Here is a 21,023-nt window from a genome sequence, read left to right as displayed (position 1 = left end):
CCTCTCAGCCACTGACATTTGGTGGGGGGGGGGGGGGGGGGGGGTTCAAATGATTAATTTACAAGAAGAAAATGAGAAGCATGTTGGATAGCTTATAGCTCGGTAACTCTGATTACAACTCCCAGGGATTTTCTGCTGCTGAGGTAAGTGCCGAGGATGAAATGAGAGAAAGAGGGTGTAGCTACATGAGCAGTTTGAAACACATTCCAGATGGAGAGGAGACCATTAGGGCTTGGCCGTAACTGGAGACTTTTTTGCTGTCCCTGAGCAGGACATGTCTAATAAAAAATGAAAGACTCTGAAATGGAAAAACTTTTCCAGGTAAAACTTCAACAAAGGGTCAAAGTGTATTTGCTTTTTTGCTGGCTGGAACTGGCACAGACTTCTGGCCCTACACTAGGTAGGCCTGCATCTCGAGGACTTTGTTGGCAAAGCGGAGTTCACTTCACTGCATTCTACAGCCCAGAGATAAGAGCCCTTGTGGGGGCGGGGCAGTGCTGAGGAAAAGAAGGGCTAGATGAGTTAAGTGGTTGTGCCCTGGAAGCAGAGGACTGAGCCACAGCCAGGGCTGGAGGCTCCAAGTGGGTGGGTTATAGGCATTAAGGCCCATGGCAGTGGTCCCCTTCTTCCTTAAGAGACTTTAAAAGTTCTTTTCTTTACAGTTCTCTGCAGATAGAATGGTCTCCAAAATAATCCCAGGTCCCAGTACAGTAGCACTGAGCTATGATAACTCAACACATCCCCACACACACGCCTTTAACCCATCATCCCCATCACCCTGCTACACAGGGTTCCATGCCCCCCCAGCTTAGAGAAGGAAGAAGCCCTTTGGGGAGAGACAGCCTTCTGGCAGCCTTTAATAATTTTATTCAAAGCAGAACTTCAGTAAAAGATTGTAGCAGGGTCTTCTCAGAGCATTCCTGGGATAAAAAGTATTCAGACCCAGACTCAGGGCCTGGTCTGTGCTGAAAAAGGGTTAAGTTTACTTTTGAGCTGTTATCTTTAAAGGAGTCAAGGAACCAAGAAGAAATAACATCTTGGGGTAAAACGGAGCCAAAAAGATGGGGAGAGGGTAGCCATCTCCCCAAGGAAGCTTGAGGCTAGTCAGAGGGAAGAGGACAGGTTACTGGCCCATCAAGGCAGTGGCCCTCCCCTGGTGCCTGAACCTGTTGAAACTAAATAAAGTGAAGGAGGGGTACATTTACACCTTCAGGTCCACAGCTGCATAAGATTGTCAATAGTCTAGGACCCAAATACACAGCAAGTCCCGGGAACAAATTTGGACAGAGCCCAGGAAAACTGGACGTTTGGTGAGGCAATTTTCATCACATAGCTGTCCTTTGTTAAGCCTACCAGACACCTACTTATCTCTCATCTCACCATTACAACCCTATGGCTTTATATTAACACATTATCTTACTGGCAAAAAGTTCAAAGCCCAGGGATGCAGATTTCTTGCTTGTATCATACAGTGAAGAAACACAGGTTAAAGGGTATGCGCCCCAGTTCACCAGACTCAGAGGTTCTTTATCCTGCCACACAATCCAATTTCTATTAGCGTTTTTTGTTTCTAAGTATTTTAATCCTGGTTCCTAAAAGGCAAGAATAATTGTTAGAATAAAACAGGGGCAACTGAGTGGCTCAGCTGGTTAAACATCCGACTTTAGCTCAGGTCATGATCTCGCAGTTTATGATTTCAAGCCCCGCACTGGGCTCTGTGCTGACAGCTCAGAAGCTGGAGCCTGCTTTGGATTCGGTGTCTCCCTCTCTCTCCCTACCCCCTCACACTCTGTCTCGCTCTAAAATAAACATTTTTTAAAAATAATAAAAAGAAAAGAAGGAGAAAAAATACAGCCTGGGCCAGAAGCTGAACTACACTGGGAAAGTTGCTGCTCTGGACCAGCAGGAAGTGTCCTAAGAAGTGAGAAAGTTTCTAGAAATGGAGCAGGGAACCAGAAGCATGTAAACTACCCATACCTACCTCTACCATCTCCTGGTGAAGGGAAAGGGGCCTTTCTACTAAAAAGAGAATTCAAAGGCTCTAGAACAAGAGTAAACTTTTCAATCAAAGGCCAGAGAGTATTTTAAGCTTTCTGGGCCGTATGTGATTAAAACCATTAGCAGCCTGGTACAAGAACAGGCAATTTGCTGACACCAGCTCTAGGGGCCAAGTGGTGATCTCACCCCTGCTTTTATAGCTGACTTCCCCTCTGGCTAAGGAAGGCCTGTCCTAGGAGGAAAGGCAGTCTAGCATGGCTTTAAAAGCATTAGTGTCAGACTCTACCATCATTGGTTGTGTCATTTAGTCAAATTACTCACTCTCATTGTGCATGTGTCCTCATCTGCAAAATGTGTGCAATAATGATAATTAGAAAAAAAAGGCAGGTGTGAGGTTTAAAGGCACGTGAAGGGCTGAGTATGTGACACACCGTAATTACAGTAGTGACCAGATCTTACTGTTATTACGGGAGCAGACCCCTGGCAACCCGCAGTTCACAAATGATCTGCAGGAACACCTGCAGCTACTTTCTCATAGATTACAGAACAAGCACTGAGCTCAGATCCTTCACCAAACTCACTAGAGAAACTGTTTAGGACTCAAGCCAGGAAGGGGAGTTCACGAACTTGAATATTAGCAGTCACATCCAGGACTTGCTCACAGAAATGGAAAATGACAACGGTGCAGTCCATAAGAAGTTTATTATGTCTTCAAGACAGTACAGTGTCGACTCCTCTCCCAGAGAAGGGCTTTCAGACGAAGGGAACCATTATCCAGATGAGTGGCTCATTTGTCATTTTCATAAGCAGCCGGATTCTTCCTCTTGGATTTCTCAAACTCCTGGGTCCCCCAGGTATAGACAAGATAAAACCCTACAAACGCTTTAAAAATCAAAAGCGAGAGTAAGCAGTGCACCCATATAAGACACTGGGGTCCCAGTCTTCTTTTCTGACTCACTGCAGGCTCTGCCCCCCTGTCTCTAGTTTCCAAGAAGCCACTTTTAAACCAGATGATGAAGGAAGGTTATATCACACACTCATTTTACAGGCGACCAAAATAAAGGGCCAGCCCTGGAAAATTTGTCACCAGACCTCCCCTATCTCTTTCCTGTTGCACATTTTAAATATTTTAATGAGATAATGAAGATAATTCACAGAAACTATGCACATAACGATGCACGTAACAGAAACACGTAAGTGAACACTTCTGTGGTTTTTAGCAAATTCACAATGTTGTGCTAATTTTCATCACTACCTGAAGCGGATGTAACACAAACAGTTCCTCGCTACTTAGTGGGTAAAGATGACCTCAGAGGGAGGTGCTGAAATCACACAGGTGACCTTGCACGGGTCGTTTAAGTCGTCTGTGACTCAGTTTACTCATCGGTTAAGATAAGCAGGACGATATACTAGCACGAGGGCTTTCAGGAACACTCAGTGAGAAACGGGGCGTGTCGCAAGTTGCGGAGTGCCTGCCCTACCGACAGTGCTCACGGAAGGGACCCGCTGTTGGGGTGTGATGGAAGTCCAGCCCCCCTACCCGGCCAAGGCACTCACGCGGCAGGACGCGAAGGATGCACGCCCGCGTGCGGCGCAGCACGTTGGGGATGCCCTTGCTGAAGTAGTGCGGGAAGGCGCGCTGCTCGAAGGGTGACAAGCTGTAGGTGATCACATGCCGCATCCGCGTCAGATGCCCAAACTCGCGGCCCATGGTCGTGACGGCTCCTGCAACACCGAGGGTCGACAGGCGCTTGCCTCACTCTCCGGACGCGCCGCTTCCACCCAAGAGGTCCTCCCCGGCGCCCTCCATCCTTCCCGGCCCAGGCGCCGCCTCCACCCTCCCAGGGGCCACCACGACCGCACAACCGGACCTCACTCCCGCGCGGGGGTCACCTCGCCCTCCACAGCCTCGGGAACCACCAGCCTCCTTCCGTCACTTCCGCTAAGTGGAAGCCGCTCCGGGAGGCCGTGAAGTCACTTCCGGGGAATACCATTTTCCTGCCGTCTCCAGGGGGAGGCACCGTTGTTCCCCCTTCTGGAGAAGAGTGGCCGGGTCGGGTGGCCCGGTGGATTGGCGGGGCCAAGCGCCGGCTGCGGACTCCGCGGCGGCCTTTGGGGTCTGTGGACTACCCGCCGACTATCTCAGCCCCTTGCCTCTCCGTGCGACGGCCGGGGCCGAGGGGAACTGAGGTGGAGAGAAAGGGGGCCAGCCAGCGTCAAAGGCGCTCCCGCCGAGGACCTATGGGTCCTGCGCCTGTGGAGGGCGCCCTGACGCCCGCCGTGGGGCCTCCCTACGTGACTGTGTGCGCTCTGGTCCGGCCGCTAAAGGGGTTCGGTTATTTTCAGACCATCGGTGACGAGAATCAGAATCAGTACCAGGGGCTTGCATCCGGGGCTTTTCTCGGCTGCCGCGGTCATAGAATGCACTGGCGGGGTGTAGACTTTCCCTGGGTAGAATAATCACGTTTCCTCAGGTCGCGCCCCAGAAGTCTTCAAGAAGTGGGCAAGCCGTTGATAACCGGCTGTTGATGGCGGTAGGAGGACAGAGGTCACCCCCGCAGCCGCCAGCTTCTCTCCGGAAGCGCTTCCTAAGGCGGGATGCAGGGCGTCTTGTACATGTTTAGTTCATGGAATTGCCAGCCGTGTGTGTAGTAGGAGTAAGCTGTCATTCAAAGTTTAGGTGTGTTTTATGCGACCCTGCTTACCAGTCATGGGCCGGGAAGGCTTGGTTGGCATAGGCAATGAACTTAAAATTTGGAAACATAAAATTTGAAACAGTTTCATCAACCTAGGTGCTGCACAGACTGGTTCTCTCTTGTACCAGGAGTGTGGGTTGATTTCCTTCCAGTGTGATCTCATGGGTGGCGCTGGATATGCATTCGTTTCAGCCTCTTGTGGTGCACCTTCGTCCCATTTCTCTAAAACATCATCTCTCACCTAGTCTCAGCTCCGAGGCAAGAACATAAGTACTTACATAACAAGAACAAATTCTCGCAAATTTGTTCCTCGCAAATTCTACCATCATTTGAGTAACAAAAAACAACCTGCAAACATCTCTAAACCTTTCAACCTACATAGGTACAGATGAATATGTAGATGAAAGTAAAGAATCAAGGTATTATATTATAAAATTAGTCAAGGTCTGGGGCGCCTGGGTGGCTCAGTCGGTTAAGTGGCTGACTTCAGCTCGGGTCATGATCTCACAATTGTTCTTCTTTGTGAGTTGGAGCCCCACAGTGGGCTCTGTGCTGACAGCTCAGAGCCTGGAGCCCGCTTTGGATTCTGTGTCTCCGTCTCTCTCTGCCCCTCCCCTGCTCGTGCTCTGTCTCAAAAATAAGCATTAAAAAAATTTTTTTTAATGAGTCAAGGTTAAAGGTGATGTCCATTTTAAAGCATATTGCAGCATTCCAAGTACATATTCTATACGAAGTTCCCTAAGAGAATTGGGCCATCCAATAGTTCTCTGTTCTCTGGGATTTCCATGCCAATTGTGACTTTTTTCTCTCCAAATCCACATGCAGTAATTCTAAGCACCTGGGAGCCAGAGACGTGATGAGCGTGAAGGAAGAGCAAGAGTGAACCCAATACCATAAATTGAATACCAACAGGTTTTCGTATCATCATGAATAATTAGCTTTTTTCCGTGCTTTGGAAGTTTCAGCAAACACCTAGGGAACATTTTAAGAATCGTAATCTCAAAAAAGAGATGGTTTAGGGGCGCCTGTGTGGTTCAGCCGGTTAAGCGTGGGATTTCCACTCAGTTCACGATCTCGTGGTTCGTGGGTTTAGGCCCTGCTGCTCCACGCTCTCAAGGCAGAGCCTGCTCTGGATCTTCTGTCTCCGTCGCTCTCTGCCCCTCCCCCGCCCCCCTCGCCCTCTCTCTCTCTCAAAAATAAACATTAAAAAAAGTTAAAAATTTTTAAGGGGGAGTTTTAAGGTCATTTCTCAATTTCTGTTGGTCTTTCAGCTTGCATAGGTAGTCCACCTACGCAATGCTAACTTAAGAGGTTTTAAATGAATGCCAGAACAAAAAGGAGAGGAAAGCTAAGTCACCAGATACATCAGTATCTCATGAGCACAAATTGGATAGATAGGACGTTATCAGATGTTTGATTCACAGCTGATAAGAATTATCTTCAGGTACCCATCCTTGAGGTCTGATTACAGAATTGACCCTAGCCCACCCACACACCTAAAATTTATTTAAGAGACCAACCTAAGCTCTTCCTGGCTTTTAGGAAGAAGACTGGTATGGGGAAATGTATTCCTTGCTAGTTCTTCCAGGCCATGGCGCTTCTCAGCAACTTTTTCCTTTGGTTTCTCTGCTTTTCCTGGCTGTGTTTTCCTATGAGTCTTTGTTCTCGGGCTTCTACAGAAGTTCAGATTGCAGCGGGTGCTGAATGGGAAGCTAAGGCTGAACCTTGGTCCTTGGTGCAGCCTCTAGATGAAAAAGACAGATTGGGCTTCCTTCCTCCTCTCTTCAAGGTTCTGTATAATGGGCAAGGTGACGCCCCTAGGCTGCAGCCAGACTCCAGAGCTTTGCGTTACATGAAGAGACTCTATAAGTCCTTTGCTACCAAGGAGGGGATCCCTAAATCCAACAGAAGTCCTCTCTACAACACTGTTCGGCTCTTCACATCTTATGCCCAGCACAAGCAGGCTCCTGGGGACCAGGTGACAGGTGTGTAGGAGTGGATTGGTGAATGGGTGGTGGAAAGATGACAAAGTAGTTTGCGTTTCGGTTAAAGAAACAGATTGGGTTTGTTCTTTGAGCTGCAGTTTACTTTGCATAATATTCAATAACCAAAATCAAATGTGGTACTTGATCTTATGGTTTTAATATCTTCATGGATTAAGGGGTGGCGAGTCTCCTAGGATAGATAGGGTAGAGTTAGAGGGGGCTTAATAGCTCTAAAGACTGAGGAGTGTTTTGTTGGAACTCAGCATCTTGTCCAAGGTCACAAAGTCAAGACTGGAAACCCGGTGTCTTGACCTCTCTTTGTTTTTCCCTTTTACCACTGCTAACCTGGAAATGTGTCTAAAATACCCCCTAGCTATTTACTGCATTAATTGGGATGTTTTCCCCTTGTTTGTTGCTGTCTGTGAGAGGAAAGCTGGAGTCTCCATTTGGAACAGTAGGTCCTCACAACAAAGTGTTAGTCAACAGTCTGACTCAGCACCTTGGTATTGTGTGTGAAAAAGAAGTGCTTTAAAAAAAAAATCAAAAAACAAAAACCGAAATTCACTACCTCATGACCAAAACTGTGCTGACCCAACAAGTCAGGTGGGGCTGTTTAAAATCTTTTCTTCTTCCTTGATGTTTTTTTATAGTGCTTTTAGAGCCTCGATTATCAATCTCAAGTGTTCGAATTACATGATTAAATTTTCTTCATTGATCCTGTTCATTGGGCTTAGAAAGTCTTCTTAGCAAGCTTGGTGGGGTGTTTTTTTGTTTTTTTGTTTTTCAATATATGAAGTTTATTGTCAAATTGGTTTCCATACGATACCCAGTGCTCATCCCAAAAGGTGCCCTCCTCAATACCCATCACCCTCCCCTCCCCTCCCTCCCACCCCCCATCAACCCTCAGTTTGTTTCTCCATTTTTAAGAGTCTCTTATGCTTTGGCTCTGTTCCACTCTAACCTTTTTTTTTTCCCCTTCCCCTCCCCCATGGGTTTGTTAAGTTTCTCAGGATCCACATAAGAGTGAAACCGTATGGTATCTGTCTTTCTCTGTATGGCTTATTTCACTTAGCATCACACTCTCCAGTTCCATCCACGTTGCTACAAATGGCCATATTTCATTCTTTCTCATTGCCACGTAGTACTCCATTGTGTATATAAACCACAATTTTTTTTTATCCATTCATCATTTGATGGACATTTAGGCTCTTTCCATAATTTGGCTATTGTTGAGAGTGCTGCTATAAACATTAGGGTACAAGTGCCCCTATGCATCAGTACTCCCGTATCCCTTAGGAAGCTTGGTGTTTTTATGACCGCTTTTTCTCCAGGCACTTGCCAAGAGAAAAATATTTATTAGTTTCTGTATGTTTGGAGCAAATGATTGAGGTTGTGAAACGGAACGATAGTTGTTTTTATTCACCACCAAAGCTGTTGTGATTTTGTGATGATAAAATACCTGCTTGTAGTTGCTGGCAGTTAGTTATGGAAGAAAGCTCTCACCCGCATTTTCTCTGTAACCCCCCCTCCCTCACTTGTTGAGGCTGGATGAAGAGAGGAAGAGAAGGGAGAAAGCACTATGATCAAGTATTAATGCTGTGATTTGACTTGCTATTTCGTTTTTGTATTCAAGCACAATTTGCGGGTTGTTTTTCTTCTCAGGAACTGTACCATCCGTGGACCTGCTATTTCACCTGGATCGTGTTACTGCCGTTGAACACTTCATCAAGTCAGTCTTGATATTTACTTTCAGCAACCCCATTTCTTTTTCTTCTGCTGTGAAATGTGTGTGCAACGTGGTGATGAAGGAGCCCGAGTCTTCTAGCGGGAACCCCCATAGAACTCTGTCTTCATTGACCTTTGACTCCCAGTTTGAATTTAGAAAGAAATACAGATGGATTGAGGTGGATGTGACGGCTCCTCTTCAGCCTCTAGTGGCCTCCAACCAAAGAAACATTCACATGTCTGTAAATTTGACCTGTGTGAAAGCCCAGCTGCAGCCCCCTTCAGCACGTGACGGTCCCTTTAACGTGACTCTTCTGGTGCCTCCCTCACTGCTTTTATATCTGAACGACACGAGTGCCCAGGCTCATCACAGGTGGTATTCCCTTCACTATAAAAGGAGGCCTTCCCAAGGTGCTGGCCAGAAGAGAGGGCTGTCTGCCTGTCCCCAGGGAGAAGAGTCAGCTGAGGCTGTACGACCTTCCCGTCATCGGAGAGGGCAGGAGACTATCGGCTTGGAACCTCAGAAGCCTCTGGTTCCAGCTTCTTTCAATCTGAGCGAATACTTCAAACAGTTTCTTTTTCCCCAAAATGAGTGTGAGCTCCATGACTTTAGACTTAGTTTTAGTCAGCTGAAGTGGGACAGCTGGATCGTGGCCCCGCACAGATACAACCCTCGATACTGTAAAGGGGACTGTCCAAGGGCACTTGGACATCGGTATGGCTCGCCAGTTCACACCATGGTGCAGAATATCATCCATGAGAAGCTCGACTCCTCAGTGCCAAGACCCTCCTGTGTGCCTGCCAAATACAGTCCTCTCAGCGTTCTGACCATTGAGTCAGATGGCTCAATCGCTTACAAAGAATATGAAGATATGATAGCCACTAAGTGCACCTGTCGTTGATACTGGGTTCTCTAAACTAAAACCTGGAGCCTCTTCGGCAAAGAAATGCCGTGCACCTCTCTGTGCCTTCAGGAGAAAGTTCCACTTGTCAAATCTCAATGTAGTATGTCTTGTATAAGAGGGAGCCTGTGTAGATGAGCACATTCTGTGGCATCTATCCATGGAAAGTGGTAACATCTTCCTGTTTAATTTCCGGGTGTAAATGAACTGTAATTATTTTGGAGGGCCCTAAATTTCTTTCCCGTGAATGATTTTTTTTTTTCTTGACGTTGGTATCAGAGTGCAGTAGTTGTAGTTAATGGAAGAATAAATCCCTCTCAGTGGCATAATGTTCTGTGTGCTTTTTTTTTTTTTTTTTTTTTTTTTTTTAAGGATTGATTTTAAATGGCTCTTGGGGAGGGAGAAGTGTATCTACAAGCTAATCTTAACTTATCTTTTTCAGAGTAAGAGGCTAGCTTATCTTACTGGGACTAGAGAGTAAGCATGTAACCCATGACTGTTGAATCAGTGTGATGGATGCACAATATGTAATTCAGCTCATTAGGCATATAAATAGGGTGGTTCACCTCAAACAAGATAACATTTGTCCAATTTGTTGAAAGGAAATTGCCTTGCAGATTTTTAGGAGAAAATGTAAAGATTTTTAACTATTTTTTCCCTTACATATTTAAAATCTCTGACCTTACAGAATGAGGTCAAGGAGTGTTTTTTTCCTTTTTGCTCTAAGCTTGGTTTTGCAGATTTCCCTCAGCTCTCATCACTGCACCCCCGCAAATTTTTTCCAGGTGGATTTGGGACGTTTGCCACTAAACTCACCTGGCAGTGATTAGGTTACATTACAGAGCAAGCCTTGTTTGGATATGACGGCTTATATGTGGGTTTTCAATAAATCTACCTTGAGGGAGCCCTGGAGATCCATAGTTAGGGCTGCTGGAGTGATTTCTGTTGCAGCATTTCTAACCCCCCTAATCTACCAACCAAAGTAAATCCTAAATGCAGGATGTATTCTCATTCGTAGAGATGATCTTTTCTTAGTGATAAGTGCTTAGCCTCTAAGGAAGCCAGCTGGGATTTTGATGGGTATTGTATTGAATCTGTAGATCAGTTTGAGGAGTATTGACCTCTTAGTAATGTTAAGTCTTGTAATCCATGAGCATGGGAGGCGTTTGCTTTGATTTAGGTCTTTCTGTACTTGGGAGAGTGTAAGTTTTGAACCTGTTATGTTTAAATTCTTTTCTGTTTTACTTATTTACATATTGAGAGAGCAAGTGAGAGTGGGAGGGGGACAGAGGATTTGAAACAGGCTTTGCAGTGACAGCAGAGAGCCCGATGTATGGCTTGAACTCATGAACTGTGAGATCATGATCTGAGCTGAAGTCGGTCCCCTAACCGATTCAGCCACTCGGGCACCCCTAAGGTTAGACTGTAGGTATTCTTTTCAATGTTTTTTATTTATTTTTGGGACAGAGAGACAGAGCATGAACGGGGGAGGGGCAGAGAAAGGGAGACACAGAATCGGAAACAGGCTCCAGGCTCTGAGCCATCAGCCCAGAGCCCGACACGGGGCTCGAACTCACGGACCGCGAGATCGTGACCTGGCTGAAGTCGGACGCTTAACCGACTGCGCCACCCAGGTGCCCCTGACTGTAGGTATTCTTGATGTGATTGGGAATGGAATGGTTACATTTATTTTCCTGGTGTGCTATTGCATTCATCTCGCAAGCCTGCACATACATAAATGCTCTTACTTGCTCAAGATTTCTTCATCTGAATAATATTTTTGAAAAATATTTAATGAAAGCTTTTTTTAAGAAGCAGACTGGGGGCATCTGGGTAGCTCCATTGGTTGGGTGTCTGACTTCACCTCAGGTCATGATCTCCAGTTTGGTGGGTTCCAGCCCTGCATGGACTGACAGCTCAGAGCCTGGAGTCTGCATCAGATTCTGTGTCTCCCCCTCCCTCTGCCCCTCCCCCACTCCTTCTCTGTCTCTGTCTCTCAAAAATATTTAAAAAAAAAAAAAACTGAAAAGGGAGTTTAAATTGCCCAGTTTCCAAATAACTTTGCCATCTTGTCTAACTTGGAGTCATTATTCTTTTGTAAATGAGGCTGCCAGCCTAAGAGATACATGGTGTTTCAAGGGTTTTGTATCATCTTCTGTCATTGTTGGCAGTAAAAAAATAACTGGCCCAGAAAGGGCCCGAGTAATGCGGAGAATGGGCAACTGCACTTACTGGAAGGTAAGTCTCCCTAAAAGACGACTGTTTTCAAGTGAACCATATGAAATTTGTATCAAAGTATTTGTATAAACTGAGTTATTTTTCCTAGTTCTGTGATTGAGTATGGATGTGGTCTGCATTCTGAAGGTTTAGAAAAAAGGTCATTCTGATAGAAGTTAAGTATAAGACTCAGTGCCAAAATTAGGAGCAGAGAAAAAGTTGGTCATGGTAGGTGAGTTCTAAAGTTGGCTTACTGGGGCACTTGGCTGGCTCACTGGGGGGAGCTGAAGGCGCGAGGGTGCCACCCTTGATCTCAGAGTTGTGAGTTCAAGCCCCACACTGAGCATAGAGCTTACTTTAAAGTAAAATGACAATTGACTTGGAGACTGTATTTTGATGGTACAGTTGAGTAAGGATAGCTTGAACTGCAAGTTGTTTTTTTTTTTCTTTCTTTCAGGCTTTATTTGTAAGTCTAGTTTCTTCATAGGACAGTGTCAATATTAAGGGAAGATCTATCTGCTAAACTTAAACTTCACAGATTGTCTTCTGCACAGTGGAGGAGGATATACTGGTCTCCCAACTGCCTCCTCCATTTGAAACCTGTTTTTCTTTCATTACTCTTAACAAAAGCTGCTACTTGAGAAAATAAATGAGGAAGGACAACGGTGATTGAAATCTGGAAATTCAAGGATGGGGCTACATCTGCCTTAAATGGATGCATTGAGCTTTGGTATTTAGTCCAGATGAGATACGAGGTCACCTAATGTGATGGGTGCTCCAGTATGCCCAGGAACAATGGGGCCGGTTTTCCCTTCAGCTCTGAGTTTCCTGCTCTTTATCGGTTTAAATCAACGCCTGTGTTAAATTGAATACTTGGTCTTTTACTAACCAGTTTCAAGGGCAGCAGCCGCTGGACTTGGTTTAGAGCTCAGCTGGGACAGTGTGGGCAAAAATAAAGCTGCTCTGTCATGGGGTGAAGGAGAAAGTGGGCATGGTTACATAAATGATGAAGAAAAAATGCTCAGAACTTGATTAATATCAAAATTTGAAGTAACCAAGTTTAATTTGTTATTTGGGGGTTGTAAGTTAAAATATAAGTGAAGTGGAATTAAAACCCTTAAAATATTCTTAAAAGATTTTTTTAATGTTTATTTGTTTTTGAGAGCCAGAGAGAGTGCTAGTGGGGGAGGGCAGAGAGAGACAGAGACACAGAATTTAAAGCAGACTCCAAGCTCTGAGCTGTCGGCACAGAGCCTGATGTAGGGCTTGAACTCAAGAACCGTGTGATCATGACCTGAGCCGAAGTTGGAAGCTTAAATGACTGAGTCACCCAGGTGCCCCAAAACCCTTAAAATATTCTTTTAAAGGATGTTAGTCCTCCAAACATCTAAGTATATAGACTGGCTGAATGGATTGATAGAAAAGTAGGCTGTTTGGTCCATTAACTGTTGTCTGAATAGAAGGCAAGAATCAACACAACCAGGAGGTACAGACACTTGATCCTTGACCAGAACTGACAAGTAAAGCAGGTCCTCTGTGTGTTTAATGACTTTGTGGTGTAGTTGTCCTTCCCAACTGGACAGGTCCTTAACTGGTTAGACTGGGGCTATTTCAGTAATCACTTAAAGAATAGGATTTTTTAGATGCCTTGACGGTATTTCTTTGTCTTACTTTAGTGTGTGATGCAATTTGTATGGAAGAATTGAGTAAATATATGTGGATAAGGGTGAGCTGCATTTTGGGCATTTTATTGCTTCAGTGCTGTGTGTACAATTGAGCGTCCTTTATAGATCTGTCTTTGGTGCTGGTGTCTTTCCATGTTGGAATGCTAGGACAGACAGTGTTAGGAGTTCACGGCCTGTGCTGGGGTCATTTTGGCTTTCTCTGAAATAATTAGCTCACTGAATAAATATTTATTGAACACCAGCTATGGGCCAGGTGCGGTGTGTGGTTAAGAACAGAGGCTGATGTTCTCATCTGCAGGAAAAATGTATCATGTACCGGAAACGGAGACTTCCTTGATGACCCTAAATTCCATCAGTGAGCGTTTGTTGCCACAGAACATTCTTGGGAGAATGAATAATACATCTTTAGATTACAATTCTTTTCAGCCCTCTTTTTATTTTAAGGTAATGGTAGATTAACAAACAATTGTACAATACCAGAGACATCACACAAATCTTTTATCCAGTTTTTTCAATGATCTTATCTTAGAAAACTGTTGTGTGTTATCACAACTAGGATATTTTCTTGGATGGAATAAAGATTTTTTTTACATTGAAATCTACTTGGTTAAGGGAAATGTTGATCCTAAATCAATGAAGTTTTAATAGACCCTGGTGTTTTGAGTTATTAATCTTTTTTTTTTTTTTTTTTTTTTTTTTTTTTTTACTGTTCACTTATTTTTGAGAGAGTGGGAGTGGGAGAGGGACCAAGAGAGGTACAGAATCAGAGGCAGGCTCCAGGCTCTGAGCTGTCAAGCACGGAGCCTGACGTGGGGCTCAAACTCACAAAATGTGAGATCATGACCTGAGCCGAAGTTGGTTGCTTAACAGAATGAGCCACTCAGTTGTAATAGTATTAAATAAGACAAACATGACACTTGTTCTCATGGAGCTTCTATTACAGCTGGGAAAGACAGACACTATACAAATGATGTGAATAGCCATATTCCAGAGCCTCTGGGCAGGGCAAAATTGTGTTCTAAGAACAGAAAGAACTGGGTGTGACTGGCAAGTGGAAAAGTAAAAGGACCGGTGGAATACCAAAGTGGAGCGAGAGGAGATGGAAGGAGGGTTCAAGGCCCTACCGGCCAGTGCAAAGGGACTGCCTAGGAGGGCGCACAGTGGTCAATCAGGGGCCAGAAATCGTTGGACTCAAATTTTTTTAAATAATATCTTTTACAAAAGTTTTTACGTCTTTATTTTTGAGAGAGGGAGAGTGAGCAGGGGAGGGGTAGAGAGGAAGACTCGACTCTGCAGACTCCAGAGGAGAGTTGTCAGGCAGAAACTATTCTGAAGGAAGGAGGGCATTTGGGTTTTAGGGGGCTATTGTCACAGCCTAAGTGAGAGATGATGCTGACCTGGATTATGGCAGTGGAGATGGGGAGGCACAGAAGTGAAAAACTTAGCATGTATGTATATATTTTTTACAGTTTTCATTTATTTTGAGATTGAGCACAAGCGGTGGAGGGGCAGAGAGAGGGGGAGAGAGAGAATCCCAAGCAGGCTCTGCATTGTCAGTGCGGCGCCCCATGTGGGACTCAAACTCAAGAACCATGACCTGAGCTGAAACCAAGAGTCTGATGCTTAATCAACCGAGCCCCCAGGTGCCCCAAATTTAAGCATATTTTTTCCATGGCTTCTTGCTTTTGGCAAATAGCTCTGAGGTCGTAGGATGATAGCCTTCTAGAAGGAGAAGAAACTTAGGTCCCTGTAGTGAAATGAAATGATAAAATTTAACCCATTTCCTGGCTTCATATTCCCATCCACATGAGCTACATCTTAATTAAAATTTTTTTCTGTTTGTTTTCTTCATGCATTACTTAAGCGTTTGGTTGTGGTCTGTGCCTTTCATGTTAGAGGCTTTTCTCCAATATCTTGTGTTGTCAGTTTATAAGTAGATGGCCCTAGAAAGCTGTTGGAATGCCTGCATGGACAGGCCATATGTGTTAATTATCAGGCTCTTGGGTTTGAGGCTCCTAACAGTTTCTATATGTTTTTGCACAGTAGAATTACTGAATCTTCTGAGGGGAGGAGGTGGGACAAATGCAGACTCAGCTCCTGGTGGTTCTAGTCCTCAGAAATTCAAGGGTATATGAGCTTGTATATCATTTGATTTTATCCCGATACGGCACCTTTTCTCCCAGCCTCTGCCTTGCCTGGCTTTGACTTGTTTGGAGTCTCTTTGATTGCGTTCTTACACAGAACCAACCCCCATTCTCCGTTGGGCAGGGGTGGTCACCTAGCTGCTTGGGATGGGGCAGCATACGTTGGGATCTAATGGTTGGGTCTACCGACTTCCTCAACACATACTTGACATCATAGCTGGTTCCACTGCCTTCCATGGTACATGGCACCTTTGTTCCTGAGCTTTCCCAGGTTTCTGTGTGCGCTAGCTTCTCCTTGATCTGTCCCCGCCCCTAGCAGATTTAGGCTTCCTTTTTCATGACCTCTGCTCACTGTCTTATAGCCAGTTTCCACCTCCCAAAATTGTGTTCACTCTCCTCACCTATTCTTTGCCCTTAGGAGTGTATTTGATAATGGTTTGTTTTAATGGCATCGTGAGGGAGTAGGCATAAAGGCATGAGTTCAGTGCCCCACATCAAGAAGAAGTACTTCAAGTCCCATGTAAAGTCCTTGTTAAAACCTCTGCTTAGAGAAAATGGAGTAGAAAAGTGTAGGGCAAATGGTTTTATTTTTAAATGTTTCTTTTAAAAAAATTGTTTTTTAGACAGAGACCGAGTGTGAGCAGGGGACGGGCAGAGAGAGAGGGAGACACAGAATCCCAAGCAGGCTCCAGGCTCTGAGCTGTCAGCACAGAGCCTGACACGGGGCTCGAACTCAAGAACCGTGAGATCATGGCCTGAGTCGAAGTCAGATCCTCAACCGACTGAGCCCCCTAGGTGTTCCCCAAAGTGTAGAGCAAATTGGAACCCTTTTGTAATCTGCTAAGAACTTTCTGCATGTTGTCTACTTGATGGCTTCCTTAAACTTCTCCATCTCATCCTTCTCCAGTCAGTTTTGGGTGAACAAAGTGGAAGTATTTCTTTTATTTAAAAAAAAATTTTTTTTCAACGTTTATTTATTTTTGGGACAGAGAGAGACAGAGCATGAACAGGGGAGGGGCAGAAAGAGAGGGAGACACAGAATCGGAAACAGGCTCCAGGCTCTGAGCCATCAGCCCAGAGCCTGACGCGGGGCTCGAACTCCCGGACCGCGAGATCATGACCTGGCTGAAGTCGGACGCTTAACCGACTGCGCCACCCAGGCGCCCCTGGAAGTATTTCTTAAGGCAGGAGAACATCCAATATTTGGACTGCATACCATATTTAAGATGAAAAGTACCTCATGAGATAGTATTAACTAATAGAATTAGTTGACTACTTGCCAATAAGTAATCTGATGTCTTGCCTCAATGTAGGAAAGCTGAGTTTGGCTGTACCATTAAAAAGGGGAAAAAGATTTAACAGTTAATTAAAGTCATAATAAAGGTTAGTGTGCCCAACTTGCGTTGCATCATTTGCCAGGAAAATCCGTGCTGTAAAGTTAGCAAATCATGACATGGTTGGAGAAGAAAGTGATTAGGATCACAAAGTTGTCAATGTGTCCATGCCCTTGACCATTACCAGTTCATGAAATACAAAGTGCTAAAGCAGCGTTGTGGAGGGTAAGGAATCTTGGAGATGGACTAAATTGAGGGCACACAGAGGGCTTTTCCTAGAACAGAAGGGTTCACAGGTTCGTATTTTTCACCTCTTTCTCCAACAAAACTAGAGGCAAGTAGGGTAAAAATCCCCCAACAGAGCAGCACTTGGTTTATTACCACTTATCAGGATCCTGCTGGAGGGAGAAATGGTAGACCCAGGTAATAGAGTTTGGAAAACCATGAGCCCTGGAACCACCTGGCTATAACTTCAGGCAACTGAGTTAACCTCTCTGAGCCCAGTTTCCCCACCCATGAAATGGAAATAATAATAGTGCCCATTTCATAGGGTTGTTGGGAGGGTTACATGAGTTGATACTTGGAAAAAGCTGAGAACAGTGTCGAACAAAGAGGTTCGCAGGGACTCTGCAGTAACTAAGAGGCTCTGCAGCTGTACTGTCCAACGTGCTAGTCATTAGCTCCATGTGGCTATTGAGTAAGATCTGGCTAATCAAAACCGAAATGAGCTGTGAATGTAACACACGTCAGCTCTTTTAAAAGACTTAGTATGAAAAAATGTAAAATATCTAAATGTTAGGTTGATTACATGTTGAAGTGATAACTTTTTGATATTGGATCTATTTGGATATATTAGGAATGCATATATAGTTAATGTAAAAATCTGTTTCATCTTTAAAAATTCTTTAATTTTTTTAATGTTAATGTATTCTTGAGAGAGCACATGAGTGGGGGAGGGGCAGAGAGAGAGGGAGACACAGAATCCGAAGCAGGCTCCAGGCCCTGAGCTGTCAGCACAGATCCTGATGTGGGGCTGGAACTTATGAGCCATGAGGTCATGTCCTGAGCTGAAGGTGGACGCTTAACCGACTGAGCCACTCAGGTGCCCCAAAATTCAACATTTTAAAGTGTATGGTTTAGTGATTCTTAATACACCCACAAGGTTATGCAGTTATCACTATGATCTAATTCCAGGATATTTCTATCATCTTCCCCCTAAACTTCATGCCAGTTAATACTCACTACCCGTTCCGCCTACTACCTACTAATCTGCTTTCCATCTCTATGGATTCGCCTATTCTGGACATTTCATATAAATACAATCACAGAATGTGGGTTTTTTTGTTTGGCTTTTTTTATTTAGCATAATCTCTTTAAGGTTCATCCATGTGGTAGCGTGTATCTGTATTTAATTACTTTTTAGGGCTGAATAGTACTCCACAGTATGGATTTGCAACAATTTCTTCATCTTTTTTTTTTTTTAATGTTTTTCTTTTTTTTTTTTTTTTGAGAGAGAGAGAGACAGACAGACAGACAGAGCCTGACGCAGGGCTCGGACTCACAAGCCGTGAGATCATGACCTGAACCGAAGTCGGATGCCTAACCAACGGAGCCACCCAGGTGACCCTCTATTCATCTTTTGATGGCCACTTGGGTTGTTTCCATTTTTTGGCTATTATGAATAATGCTGCTCTAAACATGCACAAGTTTTTGTATGAACAGCTTTTCAATTCTATTGGTTATATACCGAAGAGTGAAATTGCTGAGTCATAAGGTAACTATGTTTATTTGTTTGACAAACTGACAAACTGTTTCCAAAGCAGTTGCACCATTTTACATTCCCACAAACGGTGCATGAAGATTTCAGTTTTTCTACATCCTTGCCAACATTTGATGAACGCCTTTTTCTTTCTCTCCGTTTTAGTGGGTGCTAAGTGGTATCTTATTGTGGTTTTGAGTTGCATTTGATATTGAGCATCTTTTCATGTCCTTATTGGCCATTTATATATATTCTTGGGAGAAATGTCTATGCAAACCCTTTGCTCGTCAAAAAAGAAGCTGGATCATTTGTCTTCTTGTTGTTGACTTGTAAGCCTGTTAAGCATATTAAGGTAAATCTAATTTGGATAAAGCACTCACTGCTTTAGAAAGACCAGATGGTTTCAGTTTGGTTTTACTTTTAATTCTTTGCTGGCGTGTGTTATGTTTTTGAAAACAAGCATTGTTTGCAGACTATCTATGAGATAAGCACCAACTGCTATCTCTAATGAAGATTATTAATTTAATCCTAAGAAACATTGCAGAGGATTTAGAAACCCAAATGAAATCTCTTGGGAATTGTTGATTCCACCCTGGGCAGCAACTCCCCAGACCTCTTTTTGCTACATCCAAGCAAGTGCCTGAAACAACCTACTCTGAAAAGAAAGTAGCCCTTTCTAATGGTAAATCACATCTTTTTGTTAAAACTACCAAAAGGAGGGGGCACCTGGGTGGCTCAGTCTGTTGAGCGTCTGACTTAGGCTTGGGTTATAACTTGGGGTCTGTGAGTTCGAGCCGCGCATCGGGCTCTGTGCTGACAGCTCAGAGCCTGGAGTCTGCTTCTGATTCTGTGTCTCCCTCTCTCTCTGCCCCTACCCCACTCATGCTCTGTCTCTCTCTCTCTCTGTCAAAAATAAATAAACATTAAAAAAAAAATACCAAAAGGAGAAAGTGAAATAACAAATTGTAGAGACCTGAAGGAAATGACCAATTGAGGGTCTGATGTTGCTTTAAAGCTTGTTCCCCCAGTGAGGAGATGAGGTTGAAGAAGTAGACAGATGATACCAGACCTTGTTGGCCAGCCCAAGGGCATCCCAGCCCTCCCTGGGGGAACAAGTTTTAAAACATTAGATTCCGGACTGGTCATTTCTTTCAGGTCTCTACAATTTCTTGCTTCGCTTTCTCCTTTTGGTAGTTTTTTTTTTTTTTAATTTTTTAAATGTTTATTCATTTTTGAAAGACCGAGACAGAGCACAAGCAGGGGTGGGGCGGAGAAAGAGGGGGGCACAGAATCTGAAGCAGGCTCCAGGGTCTGACCTGTCAGCACAGAGCCTGATGTGGGGCTCGAACTCATGAACGCTGAGATCATGACCTGAGCTGAAGCCGGATGCTCAACCGACTGAGCCACCCAGGCACCCCTCTCCTTTTGGTAGTTCTAACAAAAAGTCATCCAACCAGTCTGCTCATGGTCATAGCCACCAGCTCCTCTAAGGATGGCAGATACCAGGGTAGATAGGTGTTACTAGAAACAATTGTCAGTGGAAAGAAGGATGCTGCTGACTTCCTGCTGGCTCTTGGCTCCCAGGTTACATGCCCTCTGCCTCTAATTTTAAATTCTGGGCCAAGAGGTCCATGAACACACAATAACTGCTTGCTGATTGAATGATTGCTTTTACACAATCACTTCCATAGGATGGCCACTTGGTACCTAGAATGCTGCTTATTGGACACTCTATCACACCTCCCCCAAAGCACACATACACACATGTACACATACACACACATGTTCATTACTGGATCCTGGAGACCAAGGCCATCCTTGGGAGGATGCTACCAGCTGTGAACTCATGGAATGGAGGAATGACATAGCTGTTCAGCCAGGATGCAGTCTCACAGAGGTGTTCATTCAACAAGCACTGAGATTCTCAACCTGGTATGGCCAGGCATCCTTTCTTTCAAGAGCTCACATCTTTCCAATGGGGCAGATAAATAAATGACCATCTATTCTACAATGTACAATTATATGGAGCAGGGAACAATGAACTGTACTTGGAGATATCAGAGAAGCTTCACTGAGGAGGTGATACTTGGTTGAGGGGTTGTGTAAGTCAGTTCATGCTGGGTCCTACCAAGGGGACGTTTGCTAGTAGGGGAGGGACCAAAAGACAGGACTTCAGCATGCACCTAGCCCTCTCTAGGAGGTAGCTATGGGATAGAAACCTAAGCTTCTGGGTCTCAAGGTAGGCCCACCTTGGCCTGACCTCAGCTTCAACCTTTGGTCCATGCTGGTGTGAAGAAACAGGTAGAATCCAGGTTGACCCTCGTTAGTGCAGGAATAGGAAAAAGCAACTGATTGAAATCTTCTTGTCTTTGATTTTATGTTTGCTAAGGGAAATCTTGTTTTCCTTTTTGTAGCAGATATTTGTGACTTTGAACCAGGAACTTGGCTGACTTGTGTTTCTCCTGCACTGCTTTATCCTGTTTCCTGAGTTGCTGGTTTTGAGACTGTGCAAGATTTGTTCAAGGGTCTCCAGCCACATCAAAGGGCCAGGATTGCATCCCCTAGCCCCCAGGAAGCT

At 44.5% G+C, this 21,023-nt stretch overlaps 2 protein-coding genes across 6 annotated transcripts; one reads left to right on the top strand and one right to left on the bottom strand.

Annotated features, from left to right (window-relative positions):
• Positions 1-2,681: 2,681 nt before the first annotated feature.
• On the bottom strand, positions 2,682-4,018 carry UQCRQ (ubiquinol-cytochrome c reductase complex III subunit VII). Its single transcript, XM_003980758.5, has 3 exons — positions 3,870-4,018; positions 3,556-3,723; positions 2,682-2,880 (listed from the first exon to the last, which is right to left on the bottom strand). The coding sequence occupies exons 2-3, from the start codon at positions 3,707-3,709 to the stop codon at positions 2,786-2,788; spliced, it is 249 nt and encodes an 82-aa protein (XP_003980807.1). The 5' UTR covers positions 3,710-3,723; positions 3,870-4,018; the 3' UTR covers positions 2,682-2,785.
• Positions 4,019-4,096: 78 nt separating this feature from the next.
• On the top strand, positions 4,097-9,635 carry GDF9 (growth differentiation factor 9). 5 transcript variants are annotated; one of them, XM_019827116.2, is made up of 3 exons: positions 4,097-4,115; positions 6,484-6,679; positions 8,342-9,635. In XM_019827116.2, exons 2-3 carry the CDS (start codon positions 6,547-6,549, stop codon positions 9,304-9,306), a joined length of 1,098 nt encoding a protein of 365 aa, XP_019682675.2. In that variant the 5' UTR covers positions 4,097-4,115; positions 6,484-6,546; the 3' UTR covers positions 9,307-9,635.
• Positions 9,636-21,023: the final 11,388 nt, after the last annotated feature.

The sequence above is a fragment of the Felis catus genome, chromosome A1 (assembly GCF_018350175.1).
Source record: "Felis catus isolate Fca126 chromosome A1, F.catus_Fca126_mat1.0, whole genome shotgun sequence".
NCBI lineage: Eukaryota > Metazoa > Chordata > Mammalia > Carnivora > Felidae > Felis > Felis catus.
This window is presented reverse-complemented; position numbering and strand designations above follow the sequence as displayed.

Coding starts and splice junctions, on each gene's coding strand:
- UQCRQ (XM_003980758.5), bottom strand. CDS start 3,709: ATGGGCCGCGAGTTTGGGCATCTGACGCGGATGCGGCATGTGATCACC. Junction 2,881..3,555: donor CATCCTTCGCGTCCTGCCGC/GTGAGTGCCTTG, acceptor TGATTTTTAAAG/CGTTTGTAGGGTTTTATCTT.
- GDF9 (XM_019825218.3), top strand. CDS start 6,286: ATGGCGCTTCTCAGCAACTTTTTCCTTTGGTTTCTCTGCTTTTCCTGG. Junction 6,680..8,341: donor TCCTGGGGACCAGGTGACAG/GTGTGTAGGAGT, acceptor TTTTCTTCTCAG/GAACTGTACCATCCGTGGAC.